This window comes from Aquarana catesbeiana, linkage group LG04 (genome assembly GCF_042186555.1).
Source record: "Aquarana catesbeiana isolate 2022-GZ linkage group LG04, ASM4218655v1, whole genome shotgun sequence".
In the NCBI taxonomy this organism is placed as follows: Eukaryota; Metazoa; Chordata; class Amphibia; order Anura; family Ranidae; genus Aquarana; species Aquarana catesbeiana.
The window spans coordinates 294,332,284-294,352,821 of record NC_133327.1 but is presented as its reverse complement, the minus strand read 5'-3'; the positions used below and the strand labels follow the sequence as shown (position 1 = coordinate 294,352,821).

The 20,538-nt window shown below is 42.5% G+C and overlaps 1 protein-coding gene across 1 annotated transcript in view; it reads right to left on the bottom strand.

Moving 5' to 3' along the window:
- BAG2 (BAG cochaperone 2) overlaps window positions 1–20,538 on the bottom strand; it is a 66,120-nt gene that overhangs the window by 6,091 nt on the left and 39,491 nt on the right. The window contains exon 2 of the mRNA XM_073626707.1: window positions 2,310–2,419. Within this exon, the coding sequence (XP_073482808.1) occupies window positions 2,310–2,419 (110 nt within the window). The remainder of the gene's footprint in view (window positions 1–2,309; window positions 2,420–20,538) is intronic.

Genomic DNA, 20,538 nt, shown 5'->3' with positions numbered 1-20,538 from the left:
GGGAGAAGAAAAAGTAACTCTTCTTAGTGGGTTTCCCAGATTTCTATTGCTGGGGCAAAAGGGTACTCTTTCCCCCTGTAACATACACAATAGAGTTGGTCCACAAACATGAGCTCTAGCTGTTAATGGGCAGGGGGATTTATGAGGACTGAATCAGGATCTTGAGATCCTTGAAACAGACACTGAAGATCTGATAGATTGACATGGCAGCAATGGCAGATTGCAGGGCAGGGCCTGCGAGGAACAATAAGGCCCCTTTCACACGATCGGACCTTTCAGGTCCGCCTGTCAGTTTTGACGGCGGACCTGAACGGGCGCTCCATGTTAGCCTATTAAGCGACGGATGTCAGCGGAGACATGTCCGCTGACATCCGACCCCGCTCGACGAATGGCCCTACATCCAGATCCGTTGCTATCGGATCGGGTGAGATCTGACGAAAACGGACATGCTGTCCGTTTTCATCCGATCCCTCCATAGGCAGCAGCGGCGCCTGACAAGCCCCTCCCCGCTCAGTGAGCAGAGAGGGACCTGTCATCCGCCGGCTCATCGGAGATCAATGGACTGATCTCCCGCTGAGTCGGTGGACCGAGGCGGGCTCCGTGGAAACGGAGTCCACCTTGTGTGAATGAGGCCTAAGGCTTTTAAAAAGGGCTCTTAGGCCTCATTCACACGAGGCGGACTCCGTTTCCACGGAGCCCGCCTCAGTCCGCCAGCTCAGCGGGAGATCAGTCCGTTGATCTCCGCTGAGCCGGCGGATGACAGGTCCCTCTCTGCTCACTGAGCGGGAAGGGGCTTGTCAGGCGCCGCTGCTGCCTATGGAGGGATCGGATGAAAACGGACATGCTGTCACCCGATCCGATCCGCCAGCAACAGATCTGGACGTAGGGCCATCCGTCTGCTTTTAGCGGATCGGACGGGGTTGAATGTCAGCGGACATGTCTCCAACTGACATCCGTCGCTCCATAGGCTAACATGGAGCGCCCGTTCAGGTCCGCCGTCAAAACTGACAGGCGAACCTGAACGGTCCGATCGTGTGAAAGGGGCCTTAGCCTTTGTTCCACAGGATCTTTAAACACCAGAATATCCTACAGGGACACCTAAAATTATGTTAAGACATGAAATGGCCAGATTCTCTTTGGGGATGGCACACTTTTTAGGAAACCCCTCCCCAATAGGTTTTTGCTGGGCAAAGTGCTTGGGAGGAGTAAAACATTTTTTTTTCTGGATTAGGCCAGTCACCTACAGGTTGCAATAATAAGTGTACAGAAAACATTGTAACAGGCTGGTGAATTTAAAAACTTGTAACCTTAGGTATAGTTGGCACAGGTTGTTCCAGATCTAGGTACATGTGCACTGCTTTAATAAGGACCCAAATGAACTTTGGGGTTATGTGAGCTTATGCTTGCAGCCCCTGTATTCATAGTCAGCTAACATGGCTGAAATATTCCCCATAAATCCATATATAATAGCGCAGAATTCCTTGCTGGATATTACAGAGGGAGGGAGTCTCCTTTATCTAAAAGGAGATAAAGAGGATTCTGAGGAGTGTTGCGGGGGAAAGTGGTCAATCCCATCCATCCTATCCATGTTAGGTCCTTCAGGACATATGGTGGTTTGTAAGCTGGCAAGACCTGCAGAAGCACTACCCTTGCACTACCCTTGCGCCTATTATATGCCATAATAAGTGTTGGATTTCCCACAAGGGGTACTCACAAAACAAGAGTTAATGCCAGCTGTGACTTATCAAGAAAAGGTCCTGGGGGATCCTGGTGTGACTGAACAGATGGCAGGAAAACTAAGAAGGTCCACGCTCACTCCGAAATATGGTGCACACATGCACATGAAAGTTGGATACACATTATGCAATGCTATTTTTTTCCTTTAGATTTACCAAAACCATATAAAATGATTGTATGCAATCAGGCAGGCCCTCGCCCTGACTTAGCAAGTGATGGTACCAAGAGCCTATGGTCCCAGGACATGCTGGAGACAGGCAGGAACTAGCAGACATGTCACATGCCGCTTCGATAGGTCTTCCAGACCAGGGTTCCACCAGACATGCACTACAGCCCTGGACCTGTAAAGCACTCTGCAGCTTACATACAATAAAGGTATCTAGGAAAGTACCTCAGCAGAACCAAGTGCCCTCAGGACACAAAACGGACACATAACCAATGTCAGCTCCCATGTTTCTGTACTTGCAGGTTTTCCTCCATCTATATGACCACTTGTTTTGCATTTGTTTTTGTTCTGAAATAAGGATAAATAAGCCAATTTTAAGTTGTGAAACTGTGTAAGCACAACCTACCATCACTGATGTTCCTCATATCCTGGCTGTTCTGAATACTGTGGATGAGTTCTACGAGAGATTCTTTCTCTAGCTCAAGGGCTGATGCTGAATCACGCAGGGTTTGGACTCTAGGGAGGAAAAAAGTTCAAGCATTTTAAAATAAAAGGCTTCATCATTTGTTCTATTTTTATATGCCTATGTCACATCGTTCATTGCTACGGAAACTACACAGAGTCACTTGTTGAAGAGGAATGAGAAAATATGCAGACTGCCATTGCTGTCCTCTTCTTATAAATATACTAATTGCCTGGCTGTCAAGCTGATGCAATAGATTTTATAATTTTTGAGTCATTGATTTGGAAAAAGTAGCCACATCATCATTTATGTTATTGCAGGTTACTTATTTCTTGTTCAGCCCCCCTCCAACAACAGCTTGTTCAGCTATACCTCTCCCGTGGATCACAGGAGTGCAGTTCGCTCTGCACTCCTGTGAGCCGTTTTCAGCAGAGAGCGGGCTGAAGTCCGCTGTCTGCTGACATTGAAGAGCCGATCCAGGCTCGGGCAAGATTGCAACACTGGGGTCGGGATCCATCCACATGCCTGGACCAGTACACGGCTCAGCCTCTCAAAGAGTCGCTGAGCATCTGAGCCGGCTGCTCCCACACCCTCCACAGCCCAGTGCTCCGGTGAGTAAGAAGGCAGAGCAGAGAGCGGTGACTGACAGTCAGCAGCTCTCTACTCGGGGAGCTGTAAGAACTGAGCGATCACTAGATCACCAGGGGAAAAAAGCCTAAAAAAGAAAACTGACGCAGCAACCATATCTAATGATTGCTAACCTGCAATATATTCCATTTTTGGTTTTGGGTTTAACCCCTTGACGCTGGCGTAACACAAATATGCGGCCCCACGGCACTGGGCTTTTTGCAGTGTGGCTGCATATTTGGGTATCTCCCTTTGTGCTGGGAGCGTGCCACACAGCGCATTCCCAGCACCGAGACTGGGGTCTCACGAGAGCCCTGTACTAACGATTGGGATCCGGAAATCCTGATTGCAGGTCACCCGATCGATGCGATTGGCTACTATAGTGATCAGTCACTGTGAAGCCCACCCCTTTGTTTCTCTCTGTGAATGGAAAGGAAAGATACATTGTATCTTTGTCTCTCCTGGCAAATAGAGAAAGAGAAAAACAAAGTGTGTGTAAAAAAAAAAAATTAAAAAAGAAAAAATACCTAGATCAAGGTTTGATCTAGGTTGGTGCCAGGGTTAGTGTTTGGGTCAAGTAAGGGTCAAAGGCCAGGGCCTGTATATTTTGGGCAGGATTTTCTTTTCAAATTAGAATCAGTGTGTTTTTGGTAGGGAAAAAAAAGGAAGCAAAATGTTTCTCGGCTCCACTACGGGTACAAACAACAAATAACATACATATATGTGAAAGTGCTGCAATAGTCAGGAGCAGGAGAATTTATTTAGGGTTTTTCTTTGGTGGCAGGTTATGGCAGTAACAAGAAATATACAGCTAAATTAAAAAAACATTTTTATTTTTTTTTACTATTTTGGGCCAGTTTTCCTTTGATAATATTTTAAAAAATCAGCAAATATCCATATCTATTTACCACCAAATAACAGCCTAATTTACCCTGAAAAAAAACAAGGTATAATTCATCTGGATGTACAAAGTAGTTGTGATGATATGTACGGTTTTACTAACACATGTCAAAGTTGCCAAATTGTGCTTAGGCATTAAGATTGTTTTACCCTTAGGCGTGAAGGGGTTAATACAGTTTGGTAATACAGCATGTTTGTTTTGGATCAGTGACCAAAAAAGTATAAAAACCAGAGACAGGCAGGCAACTAATATTTTTAGAGGTACATGAGGTCCGCATTTACAACCACTGTATTTCTCTAAATACGTGAAGAAGGACCGGCCAACCACACACACCACGCTGTCATTTACGTAACAATACCACTCTCAGCTGTGCCCGGCACAAAGATTTCCCAGTTTGTGGGACCACAATCTAGGTGCCAGCGGCCTGAGAGCGATTGTCACTGGACTAATTACGCAATTAACCCTTTAACTGCCACCACTCCCTCTTTAGACCAAGCCAGGGGAGACTCGTAATTTTAGCAATACCAATTATGATTTTAGAATAAGCGTTCTGTAACACACATCCACCACAGACAGGTCAGCTCAGAGGCCTTACTCTAAAACAGTAACGCTCTTCAAGAGGCAGGTTCGTTTATAGCTTGCATTAAGAGCCTTAGAGACAAGGTTAACACTTTTCATAATAAGGGTTTAATAATGAAAAGGCCAAAATTGGTGCAAATAAAATATTTACAGAAAAATATGTTTCAAAAAGATAAGGACAATATATAACCACAAAGAAATAAGGTATATTTGAGGAGGAAGAATACTTGCAATTAATGTCCGAGGGTTGATCAGAGTTCGATCGATGAGCTGGGTAATCGGTTCTCAACTTGGCAGATGTTCCTGCTTGGATGGTAAAAGGAGAACTGCCTACTGTCTTGGCATCTCCTCTTTTTTGTCAGATCAAAGGGGTGTTGACAGCTACCAGTGACCAATCGTCTGGTCATCTTGTTTAGAGGTTGGTCTACTGTTTACAGACTGCTAATAAAGATTATTATCCAGCGTGACATTTGCTTCAAAACAAATATAAACATGACAGGTTTCCAATGTCTCCACTGTGCATACATCTTCCCCACCCAACATACCTTGCCTAACAGCGCATTCAAAACTCTCCTCTTTTGAATTGGCTACTACTGAAGAGGTTACAAAACTTTTCTCAGATGCCCACCAAACAATTGTCCCTTGGATACTGTTCCCTCACAACTACTACGGTCACCTTCTTCTATCCTATGCTCCACCACTCACATCTTCAATCTCTTCCTTTCTAGTGGCACCTTCCCCTCCCTTCTAAAACATGCGCAGATCATGCCCATACTTAAAAAGCCCTCACTGGACCCCACCAACCTGAACAATTTAAGACCCATCTCATTGCTCCCATTTACCTCTAAACTTCTAGAATGCTTAGTCTACAACCGTCTTAGCTCCTATCTCAGTGAAAATAACCTTCTTGACCCCTTACAGTCTGTCTTTTGTTCGCAACACTGCATGGAAACTGCCTTACTAAAACTCACTAACGATTTACTAACTGCTAAACCCAACAGCCAGTACTCAATACTCCTACTAATTGACCTCTCTGCAGCCTTTGATACTGTTGACCACCCGCTCCTTCTCCATAAATTACATTCCATTGGCCTCCAAGATTCTGCTCTATCCTGGTTCTCTGCCTATCTATCACAGCGCTCCTTCAGTGCTACCTACAACTCTGCCTCCTCCTCTCCATTGCCCCTTTCTGTGGGGGTCCCCCAAGGCTCTGTTCTTGGACCCCTTCTCTTCTCTAACTACACCTCCTCCCTTGGTCACTTGATAACCGCCAATGGCTTCCAATACCACTTATACGCCGATGACACCCAAATCTATCTGTCTACTCCTCACCTCACTCCTTCAGTCTCCTCTTGCATTACTAACTGACATATCAGCATGGATATCGCACCACTTCCTTAAACAAAATCTCTCTAAAACTGAGCTATTAATATTCCCTCTAACCCGTGCCCCCCTCCATGACTTTTCTATCAAAATCAACAATGCAACCATCAGTCCCTCCCCTCATGCCAGGGTACTAGGTGTAATCCTAGACTCTGAATTGTCAGTTCAGCCTCAAATCCAATCGTTGTCAAAAGTTTGTAGAATTCACCTCTGTAACATCTCTAAAATTCGCCCCTTTTTAACAAATGAAACCACCAAGCTCCTTGTTATCTCTCGCCTTGCAACTCCCTTCTCATTGACCTGCCTCTCCATAGGCTATCCCCTCTCCAGGCTATCATGAATGCTGCTGCCAGACTTATCCACCTTATCAACCTTTCAGTATCTGCCAACCCTCTCCTCCAATCCCTACACTGGCTTCCAATCACCCAGGGAATTAAATTCAAAATACTAACCACAACATGCAAAGCCATTCGCAACTCTGCCCAGAGCTACATCACCAATCTTGTCTCCAAATATCACCAAACTGTCCTCTCTGCTCTTTTCAAGACCTCATACTCTCAAGCTCACAGGTCTCCTCCTCCCATGCTTAACTCCAGGATTTCTCCAGAGCCTCTCCCATCCTATGTAACTCGCTACCTCAACCTGTCCAGTTATCCCCTACTCTTGCTACCTTTAGGCCACTTCCATCAGCTCATTCCCCACAGTTACAGCCTTTTGTACTCCCTGCCCCACCCTATTAGATTGTAAGCTCTTCTGAGCAGGGCCCTTTTAATTCTCTTGTATTTTATTGTATTATAACTGTATTGTCTCCCTTTTTTATTGTAAAGCAATGCGTAAACTGTTGGCGCTATATAAATCCTGTATAAAAATAATAATAACATGTTTCCTTTAGGTATTAAAGGCTTATACATATTCACAATTTTTTTTTTAAATCATTAAATTCTATGCATAGCCAAATTTTTTTTTTTAATTTTGGATAAAGTGGGAAAGAACTAGAACCCCTGGTTAGTTTATAGTTCTGAGGTTAAATCCACAATTAAAGCGGTAGTAAAGTCCACTTTGTGATTTTTACCTACTGGTAAGCCTTATTATAGGCTTACCTGTAGGTAAAATGCACAGTTTACCATTTAGGAGATAATTACCCTAGATTCAGCCAGTGATGTCACCGGCGCATGTGCTCTGAAGGTCCAGCATACCGCGCGGACCGTCAGAGCTTCGTGCCAGAGCTGAGAGCTGATGAGTGATGTCATTGCGGCTCCGGCCACAGAAAGACCGAGGGAAGATGGAAGCCCTGTTAGTGCTGACAGTGTGCCCCTGGAGGACTTCGTTCTAAGGTACAGTAAGTGTTTCATAATGTGCTAGTATGCAATGCATACAGTTTACTACTGCTTTAAGAGACAATGAAGCATGATGCTCTGGCTAAGGCCACTTACACATACCAGTGGGCCTCAGGGAGCACCCCTCAAAGAATCCAAAATGTCTAGGACAACATTTTTATCTTTAAAAACCTTGAATGCTATCATTTGTTTGTATGTATGTGGATTCTAACCTCTGGGTTCTTTCCCTGTTCCTGAGGGGAGTCCCTGATTTGTGGAGGCTTGCTGAACCGTGTCCTCAGTGACAATCTCAAGGACCCTTGGAAAATCTGAATCAAGCATTCTGTTTGCTCTTGTGTTTCTTGGGCAGTTATGAATGGGCAGTCCTTATCAGAAACTGATGGGCGATTCTGCTAAAGGAGGGGGGATATCAGCTTCTCAAGCCAGGGGCAGAGGAAAAGGGTTAACAATTTTCAGGGGAGTAACTTTTCACATGACTGTATTTGTGTGTGTATAATATTTGCAGGTGAAAGCCACATAGCTGATGATATGAATGGAGAATGACAGCAATAAAAAGAAACATGCAAGTGTCTTGTTAAATAAAAAAGGATACCATTTATTGTATGAAACCAAAGTGACAATGCACACATTATCCACTTGAAACAGCGCACATCAAGCCATAGGTGGACAGTCTGGTATTAGCCTGTGCACCGTGGCCAGTTGTGAGGCTGAAAGACATTCTTGCAGCTGTCACTTCTGCAGATGGAACACACTGTACACATGTCAAAGTCAGATAGCAGTGTTGCAGCCAAAAAATGTAGAATGCCATTAAATTTGACATTTGTCAGCAGGTTCCATCTGCAGAAATGACAACTGCAAGAAAATCTTCCAGCTCCGCCACTGACCATGGCATGCAGGCTAAAACCAGACTGTCTACTTGTGATGTAATATGTGCTATTTATAATGTAATTGTTTTTTTTTAATTGCACAGGATCCATGTGCCTTTCTTTGCTGTAATTTTCTACTTGAGCTTGCAATTCTTTATCTGTGGCGTGCATTAATCTCCATCCTGCATATATCTGTCATGTATTTCTAATCCTTTCATCACCCCCTGAAGACTCAAAGTACTGTACCTGTTCTTTGCTACCTTTTCCATTATAACGGCTATGAATGGAGGGGATGTAATCAACCTAATAGCAGGAGGTAACTGAGATGAAATCATCAGTGTACTACTCCTCCATCATTGTCCATTCACGAGTTCTGGACCAGGCTGTACCGCATAGTTGCACATTTTGGGAAACTTACCTTCCAAAGCGCTCTTCTGCAGTGATGCAAGGTTCTTGCTATCCCTCATTGTTGCCATCTTCTCCCCATCTTCCTGAGTTCACAGACTTTTCTTCTCTAATGATCCTAATGACATTCAGGCATACCCCGCTTTACGTACACTCACTTTACATACACTCGCGAGTACAGACACATTGGCGTCAATGGGGAAATCTTGGTCAGCTTGACATGGCACTGCTCCTGAACCATAAGTGACAGGGACACAAACATTGGCGTCAAAGGGGAAATCTTGGTCAGCTTGACATGGCACTGCTCCTGAACCATAAATGACAGGGACACCAAACAAGGGGAGCACCATGTGGGGACCCAGGACTACAACATATTCAATTTTGGGGTCGGCTAGCTTGCCTAGGTAATCATTTATGCCTGTAAATGACTATTGCATTGCAGTACATGCATTGAGAAGTGAAAAAAAAGGTATTGCTTCACTTTAAGTACATTTTTGTTTTACATACATGCTATGGTCCCATTGTGTACTTAAAAGTGGGATATGCCTATAACTCCTACTCCGATTGTAAACAAAGCACATTCACTGTTGTCAGTGTACAATTGGTAAAAAAAATGCTAGTGGCCAGGGAAAGTGCTTTCAGGCAAGAAGAAATATATATTCACCTCTACAATAAAGAAAACTCTTCCTAGCTTATTATTTGTTATTTTATTTGTACTTTATTTCAGTCAAGTAAAACATAAAAAGGATAACAGTAATTGTCATACATCAGGTCGTAATAAAGAGTTACATATGCAAGGGTATATATGGCAGAACATAAATAACAGTCACGGAAAAACAATTAAAACTATTTTGAATACTAATTGTAAGGTGGGTGGTATTATCCTTCACCTCTAGACACCCCCTCTGGGAACATTTTGTGTCATGGAGGGAAGGGAACACCAACCACCTGTATCTAGTAGGTTTATTTAAAACAAAAATGTAATATTATAAGGAAATGTAAAATATGTTATAATAAAATAAGGTTACCTAGTATGTGTACATATTGATATATGCATATATTGATATGGGGTATAGAGATATATGTGGAGTCTTACAAGATGATTCCAATTGTGTATAGAGTAACAGGGTTCAAGGCTCAAGGAGTACAGCGTTGCCAATCCCATTTGGGTTTAAATTGTGTATATTAGGTTGTGTTCATTTTTTTGTACCACTCTAGCCAGTGTGACCATTTTTTTTAAACGAAAAGGCAAGCAAACCTCACATGTAGCAAACATGCATTCGTTAGAACCGTGGGTGTGTACCAAGGTTATTACTTTGTTTTTGGTTGCGATATCTGGAGTTTTCCAGTGGCGGACAATGGTTAGTCTTGTAGCTAAGAGAATGTGGGTCATTCTAGTGTGGAAAAAGTAGGAAATGTTTTCCATACCAATGCTTAAAAGGGCAAGTTCCGGGGTCTGCTGTGATAAGTTGGAATTTCTCGTGCCAGAATTTAGATACCTGGGTACATTTCCATAGAAGGTAGTATAGATTCCCTATTTCTCCGCAGTTTCTCCAGCACAGGTGGTGTGGTAGTGTCATATGTGTGAATCATAGATGGGATAATGTACCATCTAAGGGTAATTGTGTGAACTAAATCCTGAAGGTTGGAGAACCTAGTGGCTTTGAAGTTGGTTTTAGGGCTGTTCGCCACTGGGATTCACTGAAGGATTTTCCAATATCCTTTTCCCATTTTAGTAATGGCAAAGACTTACTAAATGATGTTTTGTCCCCTAGCATGTTGTAGAATAGTGTAATGCCTTTTATGTTTGTTGTGGGTGATGAAAGGTATTTCCATATGAGCGGGTGAATATCTGTATGCAGGTGAGGGTTACAAAGCAGACAGTGGGTTATTTGTGTGTATTGGTAGTAGTCCGTCAGAGTAAGGGGAAAGGAATTTTGCAGTGATGTGAAGGAGGCTATTAGAATATAGGTCGGAGACAAAGCGGATACCTTTATTTTGCCACATTCAGGTTGAGAGATTGGATATGAGTATAGAGAATACTGATATTGGTAGTCGTATTCTATGGGGGGAATCCCCTTTGGGTGCATTGGCTAGTAGATAGTTGAATGCCAATTTTGAGGCGATAATAATGGATCACAAGGTGGAGTTCCATGTTTTCAGTTGAGGTGAACTGAGTAGCCAAGTGCCTAGGGCGTAACCAGGGACTTGGGATGGTTCGATGCTGAGCCAGGGACATACGTGATATAAACAAAATATATACATAACTATAAAAAAATCTCAATTTTCTCAGATGTGCATTGAATGTGGACCTACATATTCAATGCACATCTCAGAAAATTGTGATTTTTGTATATATTTGTGTTTGTGAAGTGATGTTGTTTATCAATTTTGCATTTTCTAATATATCATTTTGACTCTATAGTGACCACACATGCATTACTTACCTGAAGTCTCCTGAGGAAGCCATTGTTTGGCGAAACATGTAGAGCAAGAAAGCTACTGCTGTTTACTCAATATATGGTTATTGTATGATGACATCCTGTTGGGTTTTATACATTTTTGTAATAATACATTTGATATTTTATATACCTATTTGCAATTTTTTGTGGCACCTTTTTTCCTATCATATGTATGTATATATGGGAATGTGGTGCCTTTGACTATCCAACCTCCAGCAAATAATATTTACAGGTAGAAACCATGTTTTAAGTTGAGCTAGTAGTGCAGCGTTATAATAATCTCTGAAGTTGATAAGACCTGCACCTCCCACCAGCTTGTGTTTCAGGAGAGTGGCACAGGAGCATCTAGCTTTTTAATTTTGCCATATGTAGCGTCCGAGGATACTTTATTGGGAGGTAAAGAATGAGGCAGGGATTGGGATTGGTAGTGATCTAAATTAGGTAGAGCAATTGCAATAGTTTTAGTATCTTAAATGCCACTAGTCTGCCTGACCAAGATAGGGCTAATTTAGGGAACCGTTCTAGTTCTTTTGGGAGGTTGTTTAGGAAAGGGGCAAAATTAGCTCGGTAGAGAGAAGAAGTTGTATTGGTTAGTTTTAATCCTAGTAAGTAAGAGATAGATTATTTAGCCCATGTGTACGGATATTTGTATTTTAGTTCTAATTGGTATGTTGTGGGGATTCCTAAGGGCAGAATAAAGGATTTAGAATTGTTCCCTATATAATATGAAACTTCGCTAAATTCCATGTTTTTTGTACCGAAGCCAGGGAAGATATGGGGTTGGTTAGTAAGAGGATGATATCATCCGCGAACAAATTGAATTTGTGTTTAGTGGGTCCAATGTTAAAACCGAAAATGGTGCTTTGGGATGTAATTTTCTCTGCTAGTGGCTCCATAACTATGTTAAAGAGGAGGGGAGAAAGAAGACATCCCTGTCTGGTGCCATTACTTATATCAAAAGCTTTAGATAACATTGAAAAGCAATAGACTTGAGCTGAGGAATGTGAATATAGCTCCATTATCACTGAAAATATATGGCCCCGAAAACCAGTGCACCCGATCGAATGCCTTCTCTGCATCCAAGGATAGGAGCAGAGAAGACATTCCATGTTTCTCAGCGTGGTGGAGGATGTTAACCATCCTTCGGGTTGTGTCTGAAGTTTGACGCCCTTTTGTGAAGCCCGATTGGTCGGGGTGGATAAGGGTTGGGAGGAGATCGACCAATCTATTCGCAATGATTTTAGCATATAGTTTTATATTGTGGTTCAACAGGGATATAGGGCGGAAATTTTGTGGAGTGTTGGGTTTCTTGCCTGGCTTCAGTAGCGTCACAATCATAGCTTTTAACATTTCTCGCGGGAAGGGGGCTGAGGAAGCAGCATCATTGAACAGCTGAGCTAGGTATTTATTCAGAATATGTTTAAATTGTTTATAGTATTCCCCTACAAAGCTGTCTGGGCCTGGGGATTTGTTGTTTGGTAGAGCGTTGATGGCTATGTCTATTTCTGAGCTTGTGAAAGGTACGTTTAGAGTTTCTATTTGCTCATTAGTTAAGCTTGGAAGGTGTACCGATTCTAAAAAGGTTCGAATAGAAGTAGGGTTTGGTTGAGTTAGGGAAGATTAATTTTTCTAAGTTATAAAGGGCGCTGTAATAGGTGCTGAATGCATCAGCTATGTCTTGTGGATTCCTTAATTTTTCTTTTGTGGTAGGGTGGTGAATGAAGGGTATGTGGGATTTAATTTGTTGCCCTTTAAGTTGCTGGGCAAGGAGATTTCCTGCTTTGTTGCCAGAGATATAAACACACATTTTGCTGCATTTCTGGAGTTTGACAAAATTCTCGAAAAAGCAGTGATCTTAGTTCTAGACATAATTGGATTAGTTTGGATTTAAGGTCAGGATGTGGTTTTTGTTTGTTTAGTGAGTCAGTATTTTGGATATCTTTTAATAATTTGTCAACTTGCTGCTTCCTCTGTCTCCTATCTCTTGCACCTAGTTGGATAAACACACCTCTCATAAAGACTATTTGGGAGACCCCCAATATCGAGGTGTCAAAAACTGAATTATTATTTAGTATGAAAAAGGTTTCGAGTTGCTTGTGTAGGAATGTTGATTATTCAGGGGATTGAAGGATCCGAGTATTCAGTTGCCATAGGTATGCAGGAGGAGGGTTGGCATTGTCCTCTAGGATAATGCTGACCGGTGAATGGTCAGACCATGTGGTGGTGAGGATGGTGGATTCTGATGCTTTTTGTAAAGTCCATTGGTCGAGGAGGAAAAAGTCAATGTGGGAGTAAGAGTTATGGGTGAGGGTGAGAAAAATGTATAGTCCCGTTCTTCCTCGTGCTGGCATCGCCATACATCATGCAGTTGAAATACGGGCAGGAGAGGTCCTAAGGAGTGCTTGCATCTTGGAGAAGTGGAAGAAGAGTCTAAGAGGGGATCTAGGGTGATGTTAAAGTCACCGCAACATATGGTTGCCCCTTGTTGTGTAGTGCTAACTTTTTTGTGGAGTTTGCGTGAGAAGCACAGTTGATGTGTGTTTGGAGTATAGTGCCTCCTTGTCTGCGATGTAAGTGGTCTCCTCCGTCAAGAGGAGACCACTTACATTGCAGACAAGGAGGTACTTGGAGAACACAGGACAGGAAGTTTCCTCCCACTCCACAGGCTACACAGTGGCTCATACTGTGAAGGTGAAATACCTCCTTGTGGGGTGAATAATAGCGGTGAGTGCGTTTCTTATGGGGCACTGTTTTCCAAGAAGCACAGAACAATTTGAAGGAGCACATTGTTACTTTATTGGACTTTTTTATACACCAGGGTTTAAGGATGGTATATGCATATTTCTGAACCCAGTTTCACAGCAACAATATACACCAGTCATATATGTTGGGTTTTTTTGCACAGAAATGTCACTTTGAATTGCAGGTTTTGCACAGGATTGTGTTTTCGTTTGAACATAACAATATGCATTATATATAAGCGGTTAGGTAGTCTACACAGTAGGATTTTTTTGTGGATTTTTTTGAATTTACAAATATTTATTTTCTGCACTTTTATTGTCACTTTTGCACTAAATGCACCTGTGACACACCCCTCAAGTATTTAGAGGTTATAGGCCACCTCTTAATAAGAGCAGCGCCATACCTATCCCCTCTTTTTCACATTTCTTCTAAATTCACCTTAGGGTCCGCTATATTGGTCTGAAGTTGAAAGGTAAGAGAGTTTTTGATGGCGACTAGAATGCCTTTCTTTTTGGTTGGAGCGCAAGCGAAAAAGTTGTTAGTGAAATTTTTGTTGTGCAGCGTGGTGGGTTAGATGCCTGGAAGTGCGTCTCTTGTACACATAGGATATTGCATTCGACTGTTCCACCAGTTTCCATAGAGAAGATCTTTTTGCAGGATGATTGAGACCTTTATCGTTGATGGTTAATATTTTGATGGTCATGGTATTGGTGGTTCAGATGTTAAGATTGTGACTTGGCAAGGTTGAGGAGGTCACAGTGTTCCGTCGATAAGATGTGTATTGCTAGGTTATATAGCTCTTGGGAGATACTCTGACAGGATGTGTTTGGTAACCAGATGCAGGTACTGCAAAACTTTTGCTATGAAGAAAAAGAGAAAGAAAACGGAGAAGTAGAACAAAAAAGGCCTAGGTCAGTAACCTAGAAAGGGCTTCCTGAATATAGGCACAACCGATGCCAAGGAAGTCAAAATATTTGGGGTGAAAAGTTCCTGAGGCTGAATGAAGAATTACATTGCACAGGACCTTTTAAGGGTGTGCGATCCTGTGGCTGCTGTTTAAGGAGAGTGGTGACTGTTGGTTCTCTGCGGTAATGGGTGGTTTTGTTGAGATCCCTCATTATTCTGATCCATTGGTGTTGTATCAGGTGGTTCAGGAATGATGTGCCATCTTTATAGGAGGTGTAGGCCTTCTTGGCTAGTGGACACTATATGTTTAGATCCATTGTGGATGATGGACATTTTTGCTGGCGCTATCCATTGAAATTGGATGTTGTGGTTTTGCAGTGCTTTAGTAATTGTGTTGAGTTGCCTGTGGCGTATGTTGGGAGAGATCCGCGAAAAGCTGGCCGTATGGGTCGGGTAGGGCTCCCATGGTTTTTGCTTTTTGCATGAGCTGCTCCTTCACATGGTAAAAGTGAATGGGGAGGATCACATCCCTAGGAACTGCTGTGGACAAGAAGGATGGTTTAGGAAGCCTGTGGATGTGGTCTATGACCAATTCAATGTTTTTCAGAGCAGGCATTAAGGATTTGATTAGGCCTGCAGGCATAGGAGGGTAGGTCAGAGGGCTGCACCGATTCTGGTATCCCGACGATTTTAATGTTATTCTGACTGGATCTATCCTCTATATTCACCAGCTTGTCTTTTATCCATTTAGTGTCTTGCAATTTAATCTCTTGTGCATCAATGATGTCACTGACCGTGGAGGTAATGCTGATGATGTTAGTTTCAACATGGGTGACTCTGTTTTCTATTGCATTTATGCTGTGGCCAAATTATGCATGACAGACAGCATGTCAGCTTGAAGAGAGCTTCTTAGTGAGACCAGCATGTCTTTTAGTGTGGTATCAATCACTGGCTGCCCCATAGTGGGGAAAGAAGCAATGGAATCATTCAGTTGATTCTGCCGTGTCAGTGTGTGAGAAGTATGAGATATATGGCTCACCTCATCGTTTGCAGCCTGGGGATCCAGTCTCATTTTTGCCTTGGCAGGGCTGCTGGATGCAGGGGAGCTTGGTGGGGATCAAGAGTGCCCAACTATGCCTGCCCTTTCTGCTGTCCTCTTCCTTTCATAGAAGCCAAAATACTACATGCTTCTGTGAATGAAAAACAGTGTATAAATGAAGGTGATAGACCTTTCAATCATTCACCCATCCTGCATTCATAGAAGCAATTAGGGATCGACCGATATCTTTTTTTCAGTGCCGATACGATACCAATATTTCGGCCACCTCCCAGACCGATAGTCGATATTATGTGCCGATATTCTGTGCATTTAATATTGTTATTTTTACACTTTTTTTATCAGTGTTATTGCTGTCACGAGGAATGTAAACATCCCTTGTAACAGGTACTCTTTATAGAGGGATCGGGGGTCTATAAGACCCCAAACCCCTCCTCTGCAATTGAAAGTATTCAAAACATCAAGATCTGCGTTTTTGAATACTTTCTTTTTTTAAAAACTGGCGCCTTTAAGATGCCAGTAATCTGGAAAGTGATGTCATTCCTGGATTATGACATTTTTTCAAAATTGACAGTCGTTTTTTGTTTATAGCGCAAAAAAAAAAAAAAAATCAGTTAAAGTAACACAGTGACGTATCGCCAAAATGGCCTGGTAGTGAAGGGGGAGGGGGGGTAAGTCTTCCGGAGGGTCAAGTGGTTAAGAACATTGGAGAAAGAACATAGGATACAGAATATTCATAAATGAGAGCCATCTCAGATAATGCAAGTGCCTTGATTGCAGCAGCATATCCTGTTCAATGATTTCCATTTAAAAATGACACATCTCAGATGAATCCTACTCCCCTGAGTACTAGTACATAGGGAACATTTCCTGGACAGCATTTCAGATCAATGCCAAACTCCATTTGTTGCCTGGAATTGCTCTTTCATTTTGCATGTACATTACTCGCCATAATCAGTTGAGTAATTAATAAAGTAGAAAAAAACATTCTGCTGCAATCAGTATAAATAGCAGAATATGCAAATAAATTAATACGTGAGATTTCAAAGGGTATGGAGAAGTGCAAACAGAGGGAATATAATGTAGGTGTATGTGTAACACTGCTATAGGCTGTCAAGCAACTAGCACATGGATGAAAGTTTAGGCTCCATGCACACTCAAGCTCAAAAAAGCTTTTTCTGAACTCCAGACTGCTGTCAGAAAACGCTGGTTGAAAAGCGCGCTTTCAACAACGTTTTGCACTAGCGTTAATGCACGTCTATGCGCGTTTATCGGTGTTTGGCATTTTTTAACGTTATTTGTGGTCAGAAAAATGGCACTTTGAATGCGATTTTATGGCGTTCAGAGAACAGCCCATAAACGCTGCTGCTGATAAAAATTAAAAAACGTCTATGTGTGCATGGACACATAGGATAACATAGAGTGGAGTTTTTGGGCTGTTAAAAAAAAAACGCCCAAACTCCAAAAAACGGTCGTTTATGAGCTCCAGTGTGCATGGAGCCTTATAAGACAGAAGTAGGTAAGGGAATGAGGATTTACACTCAGTCACAAAACGGCCTTTCCTGATAAGCAGGAAACAGCTTGCAGCAGCTCAAGGTCAGTTCAGAAAGGATAAACAGGTTACAGAGCAAACATCTGTCAGCGGACAATGTTATGTGCTTCCAATATGACTTGTGGTACCACATTCAGAACTGGAGCTCATAATATTCAAAGCCAAAATAACACACAGAAAATAAATAAATTTTTAAAAAATCACATTAAAAGGGCAGGTTCACACCAGCAGGAGCACATTATGGTTTCTATAAAAAATAGCATAATGGGGTGTCTTGTGTACCAGTGTTGTAATAATATATCACATATACAATACTTTATGTGAAATGTGGCTCTCTATCCAAACTATCCACATTTTCTAAGAAAAAATGTGAAAAAACTGCTAATAAACTATTAGCTCTCATGCACACTGCACGTTTTTACAGCTGCTGTTTTTGGCTTCAAACTTTTTTTCTACAATCAATAAACTCTCCAGCATATTATCCCATGCACACACGGGCTGTTATCAACTGCTTTTGGTTGGGGTGTTTTTTGGCTGTAAAAAAACCCCAACACTAGTGGGTTCTGAGAGGAGTTTTTAAGCTGTAAAAACGCTCAAACATCAAAAAATGCAGATAAACGCTCAAAAACGCGGCTCACTGGCATTTAATGTTTTTGATCCCGTTGATTTAAAAAACAAAATAAAAACACTAAAAAACGATGAAAAACAGAAAAGAATGCTAAAAAACTATTGCAAAAATGCTGAAAAACTTTGAAAAACTCACTGCAAAGCTACTGGCGTTTTTATAACGTTATTATAAAGTCCAGTGGGCATGAGGCCTAAATAAAAATAAGTCAATTGGATACAATAGTAGCACTCACATATCCCCAATACATAGAAAATATTTAAATAAAAAGCGTTGTTAATATCCTTTTATCAAAAAACATTGAATAATAAGTCCATCCGTATAACAAGTGTCAGGGAAAAAGTCCATCCATATAGCAATTGTCAGTGAAAAGGTCCATTACTAAATGAAAAATCCACCGGTGCTCTTAACGCACCATGGGGTTTATTTACTAAAAGCAAATCCACTGTGCACGTGCACTTGAAAGTACACTTGTAAGTGCAGTCGCTGTAGATCTCTGTAGATCCAAGGGGAAGATCTGAAACGAGGGGACGCTCTGCTAATTTTATCGTCCAATCATGTACAAGCAAAAATGCTGTTTTTTTATTTTCCTTGCATGTCCCCCTCAGATCTACAGCGACTGCACTTCCAAGTGCACTTGTAGTGCAAAGTGGATTTGCCTTTAGTAAATAAACCCCCATATCATCATAAGTGCTCTGGACTCCTCTACCATTCAGATGCGCTTACCAATATTTAAACCCACCAAAACTAATGTCCAACATGCTAGAAAAATTCATCATCACAGCTGATTCAAAATAGCTCCGCTGCCATTAGGCTTCTGCTTTCTTTTAAATAGGGACACTCTCCATCCACGCAGATTCTCCTTGTCTTGCTGACAAGTACTCAGGGGGAAGGCAAAACAGGAAAAACCCCTATAGTGCAGTAGGTTCAAATCAATTTTATTAAAAACTCTAAAAATATACTCACAAGCTTCCAGAAGCAAACAGACATTCAGATACAACAAAACTACAGCCGCTGACCATGTGATGACGTCACTGCCATAAACCCCCCATCCGCTGCTTGCTTCTGGAACTTTTACCAACACTTGTTGTGTGGATGGACTTATTGGGGGTTATTTACGAAAGGCAAATCCACTTTACACTGCAAGTGCACTTGAAAGTGCAGTCGCTCTAAATCTAAGGGGTGGATCTGAAATGAGGGGAAGCTCTGCTGATTTTATCATCCAATCATGTGCAAGCTAAAATGCTGTTTTTTTTTTTCCTTGCATGTCCTCCTCGGATCTACAGCGACTTTACTTCCATGTGCAAAGTGGATTTGCCTTTAGTAAATAACCCCCATGGTGTTCTATGTATGCAGAGTACTGCGCGCGTGCCAATTACGGCTTCGGCTTAAGCCAATGCCAGTATCTAAAAGGCACAAGTTCAAACTGATTTAAAGTGAGTTACAGATAAGACTTTTTATAATCTCACCTGTAGAGTAATGTCAGATTTATTATTTTACTACCTCATTAATACAAAAATCTCCTGTACAGAGGCAAAGTTTCATGCTGGATTCTTGCACAGATCTGGAAGAAATACATAAAACACACCATGATTTAAAGGCAGGGCCGTCTTTACTATTGATTGGGCCCTGGACAAAAAAAATTCTTGGGCCCCCCCTCCATGCAAATTGCCTCTCCACCCCAACATTCGAAAAAACAAAACACACATGTAAACTTATATATTGTATTGTAACTGTACTGTCTGCCCTAATGTTGTCGCTGCACAAACTGTTGGCGCTATATAAATCCTGTATAATAATAATAATGATGGGGGGAAGAGATAGAGAAGTCCAGGATGATGGGTGGGGGGGGGATATATGGGAGTCCAGGATGATTGAGGGGGGGGCAGAGATGGGGGAGTTCAAGATGATGGGGGGAAGGGGGGAGATAGGAGTCCAGGATGACACACAGGGATTGGGGGTGTGTACTTTGAGGTGTTTGTATCATACAGGGCACAGAAAAAAATCAGCACAAGGGGCAGTACTTGCATATCCTCCTCCCTCCTGCAAAGTAACTATCTATTGGTCACCTCTGCACATCACTTTGCTTACCTCTGCTCCCTCATCCACAGCTCACTTCTGTATTCCCTGTCTACCTCTTCCCCCCCCCCCCCATACACAGCTCACCTCTGTACCCCTCTATCCACAGCTCACCTCTGTACCCCTCTAATCCCAGCTCAATTCTGTATCCCCCATCCACCTCTGTACCCCCCCATGTCCACCTCTATATCTTTCTGTCCACCTTTGTACCCCCCATCCACCTCTGTATTCACCTCTGTACCCCCCAGTCACATTCACTTCTATATCTTTCTGTCCACCTCTCTACCACCCCCCCATGTCCACCTTTGTAACCCTCCCCCCATGTCCACCTTTGTACCCCCCCACCCACCTCTGTAGTACCCCCCATCCATGTTCACCTCTGCATCCCCCCCATCCACAGCTCACTTCTGTATCCCCCATCCACCTCAGTGTCCCCCCATCCACGTTCATCTCTATATCCTTCCGTCCACCTCTGTAGCCCCCCATGTCCCCCTCTGTACATCCCCATGTCCACCTTTGTACCCCCGTCCACCTCTGGGTTCATCTCTGTACCCCCCATGTCCACCTCTGTACGCCCCGTCCACCTGTGTTCACCTCTGTACCCCCTCATGTCCACCTTTGTACCCCCCCTCCACCACTGTGTACACCTCT